Raw genomic sequence first — 16456 nt, 5'->3', positions numbered from 1 at the left:
CTCTGCAGCTCTTTGTTTACATGCAGCTCAACCTAACATGACATGCCTGACTGCCGAACTTCACAGTCAGAGCTGGCACCGCCCGACCTCACTGTCCAGCCCCACCTTCTGCCCGCACTCTGCATACACATTCCCTGTCAGTATTCTTCCCCAGCACTGACCATTATTACAGTATATGTGCGGCGATTGTATTGTCACAGATGAGATATCACTGCTCTGTATATCCAATTATTGGTAATACAGAGCCGTGATCCTCACATCCACCGCACATATAATGTAGTAATGTGCCCATCCCTGTCCCCATACTATAGTACTGTGCCCATCCCTGTCCCCATACTATAGTACTTTGCCCATCCCTGTCCCCATACTATAGTGCTGTGCCCATCCCTGTCCCCATACTATAGTACTGTGCCCATCCCTGTCCCCATACTATAGTACTGTGCCCATCCCTGTCCCCATACTATAGTACTGTGCCCATCCCTGTCCCCATACTATAGTACTGTGCCCATCCCTGTCCCCATACTGTAGTACTGTGCCCATCCCTGTCCCCATACTATAGTGCTGTGCCCATCCCTGTCCCCATACTATAGTACTTTGCCCATCCCTGTCCCCATACTATAGTAATGTCCCCTTTCCTTGGGCTCCTCTTTTTGTAGCAGTGCTCTCTCCTGTAGAATTGCCCCCTAGTCTGCCATTCTTCACACACACAAACACATTTTTCTCACGTGTCCTTGTTCCCTCGGTGCCCTGTGTCCTGCCTCTTGCCGCTGCAGCCCCCTCCTTGCTGTTTGCTGCTGGTGCAGGGGCTGTGCAGTCAGCACTTTATATCAGAGGACTGATTTCCAGGTGCAGTGCAGGACGCGCTCTCTATGCAGCTTCTCCACTGATCTGCTGCTGCCTCTGTTTGGCTGGCGGCTGATCATAGCGGTATACAGAGCTCGGCTCTGCAGAGCGCCCGGGAATCTGTCATCTGTTATAAAGCGCTGACTGCACGACCCCTGCAGAGGCTGCTGACAGCGCTTTATATCAGATGCAGATTCCAGGGCACTCTGCAGAGCCGAACTCTGTATACAAGTACTACAATGATCCACTGCTGGCCTCTGATTGGCCGGCAGCTGTTCATCCCTGTATACAGAGTGCTTGGGAATCAGTCATCTGCTATACAGCGCTGACTGCACAGGCCCCTGCACAGCATCATTCAGCAAGGGGACATTGCCTGCACGCTGCCAGCAGCATCAGGGGCTGCATGCAGCATACAGGCAGCGAGACCCCTGCACTATGGAATGTGGGAGGGTGCGGGGGAGGGGGCGGGGACTCCGATGCCATGTACACGCCCAGCAGGGTGGCTACATGATGTTGGCTTGGATGCCCGTCGACAAGGCAGCATAAGCGCATGCCCAGTCGTTGTGACATCACAGGAACCTGCAAAATCACGGCAGGAGCGGTCACATGATCACCCTGAGCCGTGGGAGAGCGGTTGACAGCAGGGCAGGTAGGTAGATACTATCAATTTACCTGCCCCAATGTAGCCCAATAGTGTAATACAAAAAAAAAGTAAAAATTAGCAGGATAACCCCTTTAAGAAACCTTTGCAGCTGTTTTGTGGTAATTATTCTAATTTTTTGAGATAATGACTTTTGGGTTTTCATTGGCTGTAAGCCATAATCATCAACATTAACAGAAATAAACACATGAAATAGATCCCTCTGTGTGTATGAATCTATATAATATATGTTTCACTTTTTGTGTTCATTTACTGAAATAAATTAACTTTTTGATGATATTCTAATTTATTGAGATTCACTTGAACTTAGTTAATGAGCTAAATATCCCCTGCTCCCGCATTAGTGCCTATCTATGCAGAATTGCTGTTCATGAACTTAGTAAAAGTGGGAAGTGCAATGGGTAATTTTTACTTTAGGGAATATGCACATTTTTACTTTAGGGAATAATTTAGTTTAACCCGTTCAATATATGTTATGTATTGAGAATCTCTGAATGCATTGTAATATTTGCATGTAGAGTTTTGTTTTCTTTTTATGCCAAATCCCCATAATGAAAAGTCCCAATAAGAATAAGACATTATTTATGCTGAAAAATATATTTTCACTTCTCCTATCAAACTGCTGTCATCAGCTCAGCTCGATAAGACATGATAGTGATAAGATCGTTGAAGTTGTGGGTGGGGATGACGATGTGCCATCACAACTGATGTGGAAAGTTTTGCTGCACTTACGCAGAATGCAAGTCACATACTTTTGCAATGCGATAAGAAATGTATAGATTTTAGGGCCGTTATTCTTGCACTATTTTCTGCGATGGAGTATTTTGATCTTTGTGGAGTTGTTCTGTGGCTAACTATTTTCCCTTTTGTCAGCTTTATGGTTTATCTTGTGATAGAACATCAAAATGATTGATTTGACTTTGATTGTTGTCCTTTTTTATTCTTCTGATCATAGATCACAACAAATCCACACAAGATGGCTACATCCTTATGGCAACTACACAAGCCGAAATGGAAGAATGGGTGAAAGCCATCAAAAGAGCGTCCGGATTCCCATCAGGAGGTAAGAATAAAAACATAAAATCTCAATAACAACTTAAACAATGTTTGGCCTTGAATAACTACAATAAACATATATAACTAATTTTGTATTTGCAAACACCAAAGAAAAGTGTATCAGCTCACCTTCTGAATGGAAAGTCTGGTTTCCAATCTGACGCTCGGACACCTGGTCAAGGCAGAAGATCCACACAACAAGGCAAGAGACTCCAGCGCGGGAAGGACCGAACTGACAAGATGTGTCACGTACATTATCACATTTGTTTTGAATATTAAAAAGTGCCAAATGGTCAGACAGCTAAAAAACAAACGTTTTGGTGGGAGAAAACGACTGACGCGTTTTGGCTTACGCCTTAAAGGGAACCTGTCAGGTCCAATATGCACCCAGAACCACGAGCAGTTCTGGGTACATATTGTTAATCCAGGCCTAACGGTCCCTGTATACACTAGCAAAGATAAAGAGATCTTTAGAAAAGCATTTCTAAAGATCTTTTATTGTATGCTACTGAGCAAGGGGACTACTTCCCTGGGCGTTAGTTCCCCTGGATAGTTGGCTCCATTAGTATATTAGTACACCCCTTTGGGCATACGTACATGCTAATGAATGTGCAGCATCAGAGGATGATCTCAATCACCTCTCCGGCTGTCATCGCCGCTCGACACTGTATTTCGGCTCAGTGCGCATGACTCTGGCGTTCCAGTCATGCGTACTATGAAGCTGGGTGTACGTGTTCTGGCTTCAAACTGAAGTAGTGCGCATGACTGAAACTACGGGGTCATGCGCACTGAGCTGAAATCCATCCTCGGGCGGCGATGGCGGTGGAGAGCTGAGTGAGATCATACTCTGACCCTGCGCACTCATTAGCATGTTAGGATGCCCACAGGGGTGTACTAACATGCTAATGGGGATGACTAACCAGGGGAACTAACAGCCAGGGGACTAGTCCCCTTGCTCATTAGCATACAATAAAAGATCTTTAGAAATACTTTTCTAAAGATCTCTTTATCTATGCTAGTGTATACAGGGACAGTTAGGCAGGGAATAGCAACGTGCACCCAGAACTGCTCGTGGTTTTGGGTGCATATTGGACCTGACAGGTTCCCTTTAATCATGGACCATAATTAAGGCATAGTCGTTTTCTTTCCCCTCCTCCAACGTTTGTTTTTTAGCTGTCTGACTATGTGACAATTTTTAATATTGAAAAATAAATGTGAAATTTTACGTGACACTTCAAGTCAGTTCAGTCCTTCCAACGCTGGAGGCTCTTGCTTTGTTATGTTAATTTTGTATTTCGGATAGGTATATTCTTCATGAAGGCTTTAGTTGAAGTATGGTTTCCGACTATAAACATTTATGTCAAATGTGATGACCTACTAAGAAAGGTGGCTGATCAAATGTGACTAAAGGTGGCTTTACACGCTACGAGATCGCTAAAGCGATCTCATTGGGGTCACGTAATTTGTGACACACATCCGGCCGCTTTAGCGATGTCGTTGTGTGTGACACCTATGAGCAATTTTGAATCGTCGCAAAAATGTTCAAAATTGCTCATCGGTGACATGCCCCCCTCTTCCCAATTATCGTTGCTGCTGCAGTAACGATGTTGTTTGTCGTTCCTGCGGCAGCACACATCGCTGTGTGTGACGCCGCTGGCACGACAAACATCTCCTTACCTGCGTCCACCGGAAAAGGAGGAAGGAGGGAGGTGGGCGAGATGTTCCGGCCGCTCATCTCCTCCCCTCCTTTTATATTGGGCGGCGGTTCAGTGACGTTGTTGTGACGTCGCTGTGACGCTGAACGAACCGCCCCCTTAGAAAGGAGGCGGTTTGCCGGTCACAGCGACGTCGCAGGGCAGGTATGTGCGTGTGACGCTGCCGTAGCAATACAGCAGCGATCACCACATATCGTGCCACCGACGGGGTCGGGTGCTATCACACGCGACATCGCTAGCCGATGCTAGCGATGTTGCAGTGTGTAAAGCACCCTTAATTTCCATTAGGATTCATTTAGACTAGCGCATAATGGGTCAGTGGAGCAGGTGCCGGACCAATAGTCTGCGTGTAAAAAAATTGCCCACGATAAGTCAGTGGTTGTGCAAAGCATGGATCGTACATGCATTACTATTAGAGATGCGCGGACCCACTGAAATTCGGTACGGCGGATAAACTTTAGATAGACTTTAGTTCTGGACCCGGACTTGACCTGAATCCCTTTGGAAGTCACCGATTGGACAGTTCAGGTCTGAGCCTACATGCAGCCAACCATAAACAGAACATAGGGAGGGTGAGGTTTTTCCATATTTGTATTTTGTACACGCTACATTCTATAACAATGCTTTAACCTCCAGTGCGAGCCATTCAGACACTGCAAGTGGCCCGCACTGGGCCGAGAACCGATTGTACCCGAGCACAGCGATTTTCGAGCAGCTGGTTAGCATACATAAAACGCCCGAACTCCGAACCCAAACACTGTTTTTTGTAAAGTCCATCTTCGGTACAAACACTGAACTTTACTTTTCAGGTTCTCTCATCTCTAATTACTATCCCTATGACATCTATTTGTATGGATCTCTTCCAATTCTTATCGTTGGGAACTGTATTTTGCCTTTTATAATTTTATTTGTTAAATTCTTGATGTAAAAACCAGATGCCATACCCATGGCACTATTGATGGCAAATCGTCTTATTTTCTTTATGAAAAATGGACAATTTGGCACACGCTTGTCTAAATTCAATGCACTATATCTTTCTTTATGTAGAAAAATGTGATGCCATATCTCTGCTAGAAATAGGACTCCGCTGTTTGCAGAATCAGATATCTATATATAAAAAGGAATTCTGTTGTCTGAAGTTTGTTCTTCACGTGCAGCCAAATGACTGGACCAATCTGCCTCAAATTTGCCAAATAGGTAAATTAGGAACTTCAAAGGTTTTAGATTAGGTTTCAGAATTCTAGACCTACCATTATCAAGATATTTGCTTCAAAAAATGAAACACAAATATTAATTTACTAAGAATAAAGCACAGCACTCTCCCCCCCAAAAAATATTGTCAATGGATAAAAAAAAATATTTTTTTTTGTTTATGCAGTTTCACACCTAGCTGCCATCAGCATGAGAACATTGCTCTATTCCTCAAGCCAAAACTCAAGATTTAAGCCACATTATCTGTTTTGTTTTTGTTTTGTTTTTTTGAAACTGCAAAAACCCCCACTTTTTTGATCCATTAATGCTTTCTACTTGGAAAGTGCTGTAATTTATCATTTCCTATTGAGCAGTGGTGTAACTAAAGTCTGATGGGCCCTGGTGCAGAGTGTGAGCCTGGCCTCCCCCTCGTATGTTTGTCAGATGTATGGGCCATTAAAGCATCCTAAATCCTATAAAGACATACAAGTTGCCCCCTTCATTGTGTAGTAATGTCCCCCATCCTGGGCCACTTTCTGGTAAATATGTCCCTCATTCTGTTATATAGCTCCCTCATCCTGGTATATAGCCCCCTCATCCTGGTATATAGCCCCCTCATCATGCTATATAGCCCCCATTATACTATATAGCTCCCACATCCTGGACTACAGCCCCCATCATGCTATGTATACCCCATCATGCTATATACCCCCCTCATCATGGTATATAGCTCCTATCATGCCATATAGCCCCCTCATCTTGCAATATATCCCCATCATGCTATATAGCCCCCTGATACTGGAATATAGCCCCCATCATGCTATATAGCCCCCACTACACCGCACACAGTAAAAAAAGTAATAAACAATTGCACTCACCTTCCCTGCGCTCCTTTGGTGTCCTCCTGCGATGCTGGCATGCTGGCAACCGACCAGGGTCATGCGCGGCCACTTACAGCATCGGCAGCTGTCAACATATTCTCTGCTTCCCATGCCCATGATTGTGTGCGTGGGGATTAATGAATATTCATGGCCTTAATTGGCGGGCGGAACATCGCAGTGCAGGGACCCTACGGGTCTTTGTGCTGTTATGTATTTCAGCTGGATGTATTGCCCTAGCACACGCATCAGTCTGAATCAGGAGCTAGGGCCGGCGGGCTCCCTGCATACCCAGGCCCAGTCGCAGTGGCGATCTCATGACCACAGTAGTTACGCCCCTGCTATTGAGTACATTCCCCTTACATGCACCTCAGCAACAATTTGATTGCATACCAACCATATAAAGCATACCCCAAAATTGACACGTAGATCTAACAAACACTTTGAAAGGTTTTATATCAGATTCAGCATTCTTGGACCTACCGTTCTCAAGATTAAAAAAAAAACAAAAAAAAAACAGAACACAAATAAATGCAAATTTTATTTTACAACTATACAACTGCCAGAGAAGTTAAGGAACTTGGTAACATTTTACACAAGTTTTCCCACTCTCTGAAACCTGCTGTTTTTGACATATTTTGCAAAAAAAACATAATACAGAAGCAAATATTAATTTGCAGCCAAGCAGCTGGACCAATTTGCCCCAAATTCGTTACACAGGTAAATCAGGTACATTGGAATGTCTTACACATGGTTTAAGCTCTCTGTGACCTACCATTCTCAAGATATTTGCCAAAAACGAAGAACAGGGAGAACAGAGAGAAAGTCTGCAGCGGCCTGAACACTGATGGTGGGCACAGGTATCTGCGGTCTCCTGCGAAGAACACTCGTGGCCCCGCAGAAGAGGACATGCTGCGTCCAGTACCCAGCATGTCCGGATCGTGGGCAGGCAACCTAAAAGTAAAACACTCCCACACATTTAGTATTATTGTAATCATACTGACCTGGAGACTAAGGATGCCAGGTGAGATCATTTTCACTTAAATAATGCGTAAAAATATATAAAAAGCAAAAATGTGAGAATTGAAGTATAAAACACAGCTTTTATTTCCACTTCTAAAATAATCAGCTTCAGTTAAAAATGTATTTACCACAGCTTGGGTGTCAAGGCACAAGCAAGGTCAAACAGGCACACATAAACCATGATTCAGCAAGACTGGCAACTTTTTATGGTCTTCATAAGGAGCCATATTGAAGTCATCTCCTTGTGATTCAGGTACATACCTCTTAATGAATCAGGAGCGCTTGACGAGTGGCGTGCACCTCCTTGTCTCAGTCCATGAATCTTCACTATCTCGAGTAATATTTTTGGACTAACGAATGCTGCAGCTCGCCATGAATTGGATAACCTGTGGCTTCACACTCCCACCGTACCCTCCTCCCACCCCAGTTCTGCCCATTGTTGTGGAGCAGAGAGAAACTGACGTGAAAACGTCATAAGTGGCAAAACGTTTGCCTAATTCTGAGTTGCACAAAATTGTTGTAACATTTCAAAGCAATTTAGGTCAGAAGTCTGTCAAAATTGCTTTAAAGAATCGGATCCAAAGTATACGTGAACTTTTTGCATGTGGAATTACAAGTTAGGTTTCAGACTTTTCACATTTTTACTTGTTATACATATTTCTGATCACACAAAATGTAAATATTAGCTATACGAGACGAATACAACAAATCCATTTTTTTCAATTTTGTAAAAACTAAACCCCCCCAAAATTGTTGGAATTGTGTTTCTTCACACTTAGAATTTTTTTTCCATTCTATCTTACTATATATGGCAAAGTGAATGGTGTCTTAAAAAACCACAACGTATCCCGCCAAAACACAAATCCTCTTACATATATGTCAAAGGGAAAAAAAAGATGGTTATTTCAAAAATTAAGGGAAAAAATAAAAATGCAAAAACTAAAACTGGTAGGTAGTAAGGATTTGAAACACTTAAAAAAAAAACCCACTCAAAAAAACCACACCCTTATTTTGCGTGACCCTATACTTACAAAGGCTATGCAGGGCATCTTATTTTTTTGTATGGGGCTAAAAACGTACTAGGAGGTAGTAGCCAACTATCCTGCCAACTATCTGCCTGTTCTGCCCTGCCGTGATCTCTGCCGTCTCAGAGGACAACACCTGCATTCTCTTGCTTCCGATGACGTCACATTGTCATGTTGATTGACACCCGACTCCCTGCTGCCTAATTTTAGGGAGCCAGTTGTCAATAAGCATTACATCCGCAGTGATGTCTCGTCAGCTGAGCACCATGGAAGAGAGAGAGCTGCTCTGTTGATGTAAGGTCAAATTAATGAGGGGAGTTGGCACCTGAGCCAACAGAGATTGTTGTCACCGGGCAGAACAGGCAGGTAGTAACCAACTTCCTTCGGTAAGTTTTTAGTCCCATGTAGAAAAAATAACCCAAGTCCTGGATAACCATCTCAACACAATTTTCCATCAACAGAGCTGCAGTATAAGGCCTTATTTTTCCATTGGTGTCATTTTATGGTACATGTAAAAGTTTGATAACTTTTAATTATACTCGTTTGCATGCATAGTGAGGAAAAAACAACATTTCTATATTTTGCTTATTTTTTTAACCATTTTTGACTATTCACTATAATTGTCTTGTTACCATTATTCAGTGGGTTGATATGATTACGAGAATTCACATTTATATAGTTTTTTTGAGCTGCATACAATATTTTGATCACTTTTTGATTCTTATTTGGTAGAAGGCATGAACAAAAAACATTAAATCTGTAATTGTTTTTTTATTTTTTTACTGCATTTACAGTATATTATAGTTGATATTTTAACTATTTTAACTTAAATATCTGTCAACATTATTATGGTGATACCCATTTTATATATATTTTTATTGTTTTATTACAAAAAAATCACCTAAAAAAAAAAATCTATTTTTTTTTATATAGTAAGACCTTTAACTTTTTCATTTTTTGTTTTAGAGAACAGAATTAGGTCTTCATTTTAGAATACCCGACCATATTCTTTATCGGTACCGTTTTGGAATTTGTACGACTTTTTTTTCCCTTTTTTTTTAAATTTTTTGGTGCCGACATTGACAAAAATAGAAATTACTGAGCAGGATGAAAAATAATGTAGATTTATCATATGAGTTGTTATAAATATGACAATACTAAATACGTATTGTTTTTGTGTATTTTTAATAATTAAACCATTTTCACTTTTCAGTTTTCACTTTTTTTGGTAAACATAACTATCAAATTTAAGGTACTGCAATGGGCTCAAAGGTGGCACCAACCTATGCAAATTTATTCATGGGGATCTTTGAAAAAAACTGTAAATTTATAATAACTACCACTGTAATGGGATTTTCCTCTTCGAAAAATATATTGATGATTTATTCATCATATGAGATAATTCTAATAGTGGCATTAACAGTTTTATCATTTATCCACAATATCAATGCTAATAATTGGGATCTCTCAGTCTCCCCTGCACTAAATCTGTCAGTATAGATTTTTTAGAAGTAACTATCTCTATCACTGACAATCAGATCTGTACCAAAACCATTTTCAAAATATACAGAAACAGATACATACATTTCAATAGTGGACATCACAACAAATGGTTGGAAAACATATCTATTAGAGATGAGCGAGTACCGTAATATTTGTATTCCCTATACTCGTAACGAGTACTTTGTAATATTCCTTAGGAATAGTGAGTACGATGAAAGTCAATGGGAAATGTGAGTAATTTTCTGCTGGACCCAACCCCCAGGTCTGGGGGCCTGAGGAAAAGGCTGAAATGGATGGGAAAGTGATGAAACTGAATGGGGAGAGCCTGGAGGATATCTCTGCATACATTTCTCACTCACATATGGTTTCTGGGAATGAGGATGTCAAAGACAGTTTTATGCCACTTATTCTCTCTCTATCTCTCTCTCTCTCAGGTTCATACTCACCGATCATTTCACGGTATAGCTGTCACACTGCTCCCACTGCCTCTCTTCTTCTTCCCTACCTGCTCATTAGCCTTTTCACATATTCACTGCACCCGCTCATTAGGCTCATAAATATTCACTCCTCCCCCCGCACACCGGTGGCCGTGATTGGTTGCAGTCAGACCTGCTCCCACGCTGAGTGACAGCTATCTGACTGCAACCTATCACAACCGCCAGTGGGCAGTTCTATATCGTACAGTAAAATAAATAAATAAATAATTTAAAAAAAACTGCGTGCAGTTCCCCCAATTTTGATACCCAGCCAAGATAAAGCCTCACAGCAGAGGGCTGGTATTCTCAGGCTGGGGAGACCCATGTTACTGGGAGTCCCCCAACCTAAAAATATCAGCAGCCGCCCAGAATGTCCGCATCCATTAGATGAAACAGTCCCTGGAATTTACCCAGCTTATCCCTATTGCCCTGGGGCAGTGGCAATCTGGGTAATGAGGGATTAATAACAGCGCACAGCTGTCATCAAGCCCACAATTGGTGATGGGAAGGGGTCTTTTATGATACCCCTATATCCGGAACCATGAAGATCACAATAGATCATTGGCAAAAGGTGACAAGATCATTGGCAACTAATCTAACCACTATCTCCTTACTAACCATCAACACTAGAAGTAGCTGAGGGGTGAACTAACATCCTATGCACCGCAAACCCAGCTGGAGAACTAGCTATCCTAAAGGAAGGAAGGATGAATAACGCTCTGCCTCAGAAATAGACCGCAAAAGGTATAGCAAGCCCCCACATTCAAAGACTACGGTGATATAGGAAAATTCAATACACAGATGGATGATAGGTTCAGCAAAGGTGAGGCCCCACTGACTAAATAGGAAAGGATAGGAAAGGCGCTGATGGTGGCCAGAGAAAAACTCTACAAAAACCCAAATACCTGATAGTACAAAAAGGTCCTCAGATCGCATGATCTGCACTCCGTGCTATATCAGGCGCTCTTGTCAAACCAATGAACAGAAAACAGGAACAATTACAAATTCAAGAAGCAACAAACACATGGACTTATAGGAGCAAAACTCCAAACATAGCTGCAGGGAGCTTCCCAGCAAAGCAACAGAGAGGGCAGATTCCTGCATGCAAATAACTGAAAACAACCACAATAATTGACAACCCAGATAAGAGCAAAAGAACAAAAACAATATAAGAAAGAACCAAGCACTTATCTGGGGTAGATGTGGTCAGAAGCAAGATGAAAAGGCTGGAGAGCTACAGGACAATGATCACCAACTCAGCCTGCCAGGAGGCCAGGGTTTTAATAGGCAGAGAGTTAGCAATGGAAATGCCCATTGCTCCAGCACACCAGGTCTCCGTCCAAACCATTCCTGGCCACAAGAGGTAGCCTCACAGCAGCAAAAGCATAACTGACATTCACAACAACCCCCCATCACTAATCCTCTAAGTAAAAAGAAATACACTCTGCCAGGAGGAGCTGCCGAGATACCCTAGGCAGCTGACAGCAGATGGCAGGCTGTGATCACCACTGACTGCATCTTGTACTGACCTTGGTCCCCGGCAGCTCCTCCTGGCATAGCTGTGTGCTCTGTCTAATCTAATGACCATAAACCTACAGGTGGCTGCAGCTATGCAAACAATACAGTACCAGGTTGGGCCACAGTTGCCACAGATGTTGGTGCGCTTGCTGTAACTGCTGGTGAACTTAATATAACAAAAACAAGAACTCCTGGTTAGCAAAATCATAAGTCACTGTAGTACTGCTTTGCCTTTAGCTTCAGTATACTTTTCAAATAGTAGAACTAAAAGTCCCAGCAACACTCCCTTATTGTTAACTTCAGTATACTTCTCCAGCAAAAGAACTACAGTCCCAGTAGTGGGGCTTCGTTGACCAATTCTCCAACCCTTCTCCAGTACAATATATAGAAAAATGAATGCTTTCATTCAAAAGTACAACTTCTCCCACACAAAAACAAGCCCTCAAACAGCTATATTGATGGAAAAATAAAAAAGTTATGGCTCTTAGAAGGAGGAGAGGAAAAAACAAAAGCACACAAACAGAAAATGGCCCATGGGTAAAGGGTGTAAATAATTTTGGGGGCAAGCCAGGAGCAGACCATAGAAATTAACAGTATTTTTTAAATTGTTATTTCATGAATCAAATGTACACATGAAAATAAAGAAATCAGCTTTGGAATATTTCCTATCAGAGGAATCTGCTTCTTTCTCTTCCTGTACTGATCGATTCATTTCAAGATTCTCTATGTCCGAGTAAAATCTGTAGTCAGGAAAGTCAGATTGTTACGTTACTGAGATAGGAGATGGCAGTTGCTACTATTGAGATTCTATGTAGAAGGGCAGAGAAGGGACGACCTGGATGTAAAGCACCTCCCTTCCTCCACATAGAAACTTATCTATATATATAATTGCCTTATTCTGTCTGTCTGTCTTGCTCCAAAATGACGTCATTACAGTGACAACCGTCGCATTGGCCGCTGGGCTCGGCTTGGCCCCGCCCCGCCACACGGATTGGCCGCTCGGCCAGGCCCCGATCCACCGCACGCATTGGCCACTTGGCCAGGCCCCACCCCCTCACGCATTGGACGCTAGGCCTGGCCCCGCCCCCGCACACATTTCCCGAACCCTCATGGAGCCCCGACTCCCAGGTGAGTGCTGCACCCACAGGAGCCCACACCGGCAACCAAGACGAGACATACCCTCGCGTTGCTGGGGTTGCCAGCGTATGCTGGTAACCATGGTACACATTGGCTAACCATGGAAACCACTTTGCTTAATTACCCATTGTGTACCATGGTTACCAGCCTATGCCAGCTCCCTGCCCATTCAGATTGTTGGTCTCCCGCTGTCAAACACGCCGATGCATGCTGTACAGCAGGAGACCAACAAACAAAAAGTGAACCAGCACTGTCGCTTTGAATAGTTACCTGATGTGTACCATGGTTATTAGCTTACCCCGCCTCCCGACACACGTGTCCCGGAGGCGGCGTACGCTGGTAACCATGATACACATCGGGTAACTATGGAAACCGCTTTGCATAGTTACCCGCTCGGCCACGCCCCCCACACACTTTGCCCACTCGGCCACACCCCCCACACACTCTGCCCGCTCGACCACGCCCCCACATGCTCTGCCCGCTCGGCCACGCCCCCCCCACACTTGGCCTGCTTGGCCATGCCCCCCACACACTCTGCCCGCTCGGCCACGCCCCCCACACACATTGGGCACCTATACACCTCCCCCCAGGACTACTCCACCTAATAGACACCCACTCTGCCCGCTCGGCCACGCCCCAACACACTCTGCCTGCTCGGCCACGCCCCCCACACTGCCCGCTCGGCCACGCTTCCACACACTCTGCCCGCTCGGCCACGCCCCCACACACTTTGCCCGCTCGTCCACGCCCCCCACACACTCTGCCTGCTCAGCCACGCCCCCCACACACATTGGGCATCTATACACCTCCCCCCAGGACTACTCCACCTAATAGACACTCACTCTGCCCGCTCGGCTACACCCCCCACACACAATGCCCGCTCGGCCACACCCCCAAACACATTGGGCACCTATACACCTCCCCCCAGGACTACTCCACCTATTAGACACCTCCCCCCAGGACTACTCCACCTATTATAATCCTTTCCCCCAGGACTACTCCTACTATTATACTCCTTTCCCCCAGGATTACTACTCCTATTAGACTCCTCTCCCCCCAGGACTACTCCTCCTATTATCCTCCTCTCCCCCAGGACTACTCCTACTATTATACTCCTCTCCCCCAGGATTACTACTCCTATTAGACACCTCTCCCCGGACTACTCCTCCTATTATACTCCTCTCCCCCAGGACTACTCCTCCTATTAGACTCCTATCCCCCCAGGACTACTCCTCCTATTAGACTCCTGTCCCCCCAGGACTACTCCTCCTAATATACTCCTCTCCCCCCAGGACTACCCCTCCCATTATACTCCTCTCCCCCCAGGACTACTCCGTCTATTATCCTCCTCTCCCTCCAGGACTACTCCTCCTATTATCCTCTTCTCCCTCCAGGACTACTCCTCCTATTATCCTCTTCTGCCTCCAGGACTACTCCTCCTATTAGACTCCTATCCCTCCAGGACTACTCCTTCTATTATCCTCCTCTCCCTCCAGGACTACTCCTTCTATTATCCTCTTCTCCCTCCAGGACTACTCCTCCTATTAGACTCCTATCCCCCCAGGACTACTCCTCCTATTAGACTCCTCTCCCCCCAGGACTACTCCTACTATTAGACTCCTATCCCCCTAGAGTTACTCCTCCTATTAGACTCCACTCCCCCCAGGACTACTCCTCCTATTATACTCCTCTCCCCCCAGGACAACTCCTCCTATTATACTCCTCTCCCCCCAGGACTACTCCTCCTATTATACTCCTCTCCCCACCAGGACTACTCCTTCTATTATCCTCCTCTCCCTCCAGGACTACTCCTCCTATTATCCTCCTCTCCCCCCAGGACTACTCCTCCTATTATCCTCCTGTCTCCCCAGGACTACTCCTCCTATTATCCTGCTCTCCCCCCAACACTACTCCTATTATACTCTTCTCCCCCCAGGACTACTCCTCCTATTATACTCCTCTCCCCCAGGACGACTCCTCCTATTAGACTCCTCCCCCCAGGACTACACCTCCTATTATACTCCTCTCCCCCCAGGACCACTCCTCCTATTATCCTCCTGTCTCCCCAGGACTACTCCTCCTATTATCCTGCTCTCCCCCTATTATCCTGCTCTCCCCCCAACACTACTCCTCCTATTATACTCCTCTTCCCCCAGGACTACTCCTCCTATTATACTCCTCTCCCCCCAGGACTACTCCTCCTATTAGACTCCTCCCCCCAGGACTACTACTCCTATTAGACTCCTCCCCCCAGGACTACTCCTCCTATTATACTCCTCTCCCCCCAGGACTACTCCTCCTATTATCCTCCTGTCTCCCCAGGACTACTCCTCCTATTATCCTGCTCTCCCCCTATTATCCTGCTCTCCCCCCAGGACTACTCCTCCTACTATACTCCTCTCCCCCAGGACTACTCCTCCTATTAGACTCCTCCCCCCAGGACTACTCCTCCTATTAGACTCCTCCCCCCAGGACTACTCCTCCTATTATACTCCTCTCCCCCCAGGACTACTCCTCCTATTATCCTTCTGTCTCCCCAGGACTACTCCTCCTATTATCCTGCTCTCCCCCTATTATCCTGCTCTCCCCCCAGGACTACTCCTCCTACTATACTCCTCTCCCCCAGGACTACTCCTCCTATTAGACTCCTCCCCCCAGGACTACTCCTCCTATTAGACTCCTCCCCCCAGGACTACTCCTCCTATTAGACTCCTCTCCCCCCAGGACTACTCCTCCTATTATACTCCTCTCTCTCCAGGACTACTTCTCCTATTATACTCCTCCAACACACACACTGCACAAAACATACCTCCCCCAAAACACACACACACCCACATAAACCGCGCAACACACACAGCACCACACACACACAATGCTGCAGACACACAGTGCTCCACAAACAACGCAACACACACAACGCAACACACAAACAACACCGCTCTCACCCCCCCCACACCCAGACAACACCCAGAACATTTACAGTGCACTACACAAACACTTGGCAACTACACACAACAACATCGATATATATAACAAAAATCATACATTAACTACACAATAAATTCTAGAATACACGATGTGTTAGAATTGGGCCACCTTCTAGTCAGTAATATCTGCCATCTGCGTGATGTAAATATCTGTCTACAAAGAAAACAAATTTTACCCGTTAAATGAGAATTTTGAAAAAAGAAAGATCTGTCCTGGCCTATAAAGAAGCACATTTGTATGATAAGATATAATACAAAGTTTCTTATTTTCACGTGTATTATCGATTTATGAATTGTTGTGGGAAAAAAGTTCTGTATAACTTTTATTCAATCAAATCCTTGCTCATTCTGGGCTTTGGAGTCCAATGGGGGGAACTAATCAATTTTTGACAGTTCTATCTCTGTTGGTAAACTTAATGTACAAGGCTGGCTGTCAATAACCA

At 44.6% G+C, this 16456-nt stretch overlaps 1 protein-coding gene across 1 annotated transcript in view; it reads left to right on the top strand.

The window, feature by feature from the left end:
- Window positions 1-16456, top strand: part of ARHGAP25 (Rho GTPase activating protein 25) — a 179360-nt gene that overhangs the window by 111234 nt on the left and 51670 nt on the right. Inside the window, 1 exon segment of the mRNA XM_075342918.1 lies at window positions 2460-2567. Coding sequence (XP_075199033.1) covers window positions 2460-2567 — 108 coding nt within the window.

The sequence above is a fragment of the Anomaloglossus baeobatrachus genome, chromosome 4 (assembly GCF_048569485.1).
Source record: "Anomaloglossus baeobatrachus isolate aAnoBae1 chromosome 4, aAnoBae1.hap1, whole genome shotgun sequence".
Lineage (NCBI taxonomy): Eukaryota > Metazoa > Chordata > Amphibia > Anura > Aromobatidae > Anomaloglossus > Anomaloglossus baeobatrachus.
This window is presented reverse-complemented; position numbering and strand designations above follow the sequence as displayed.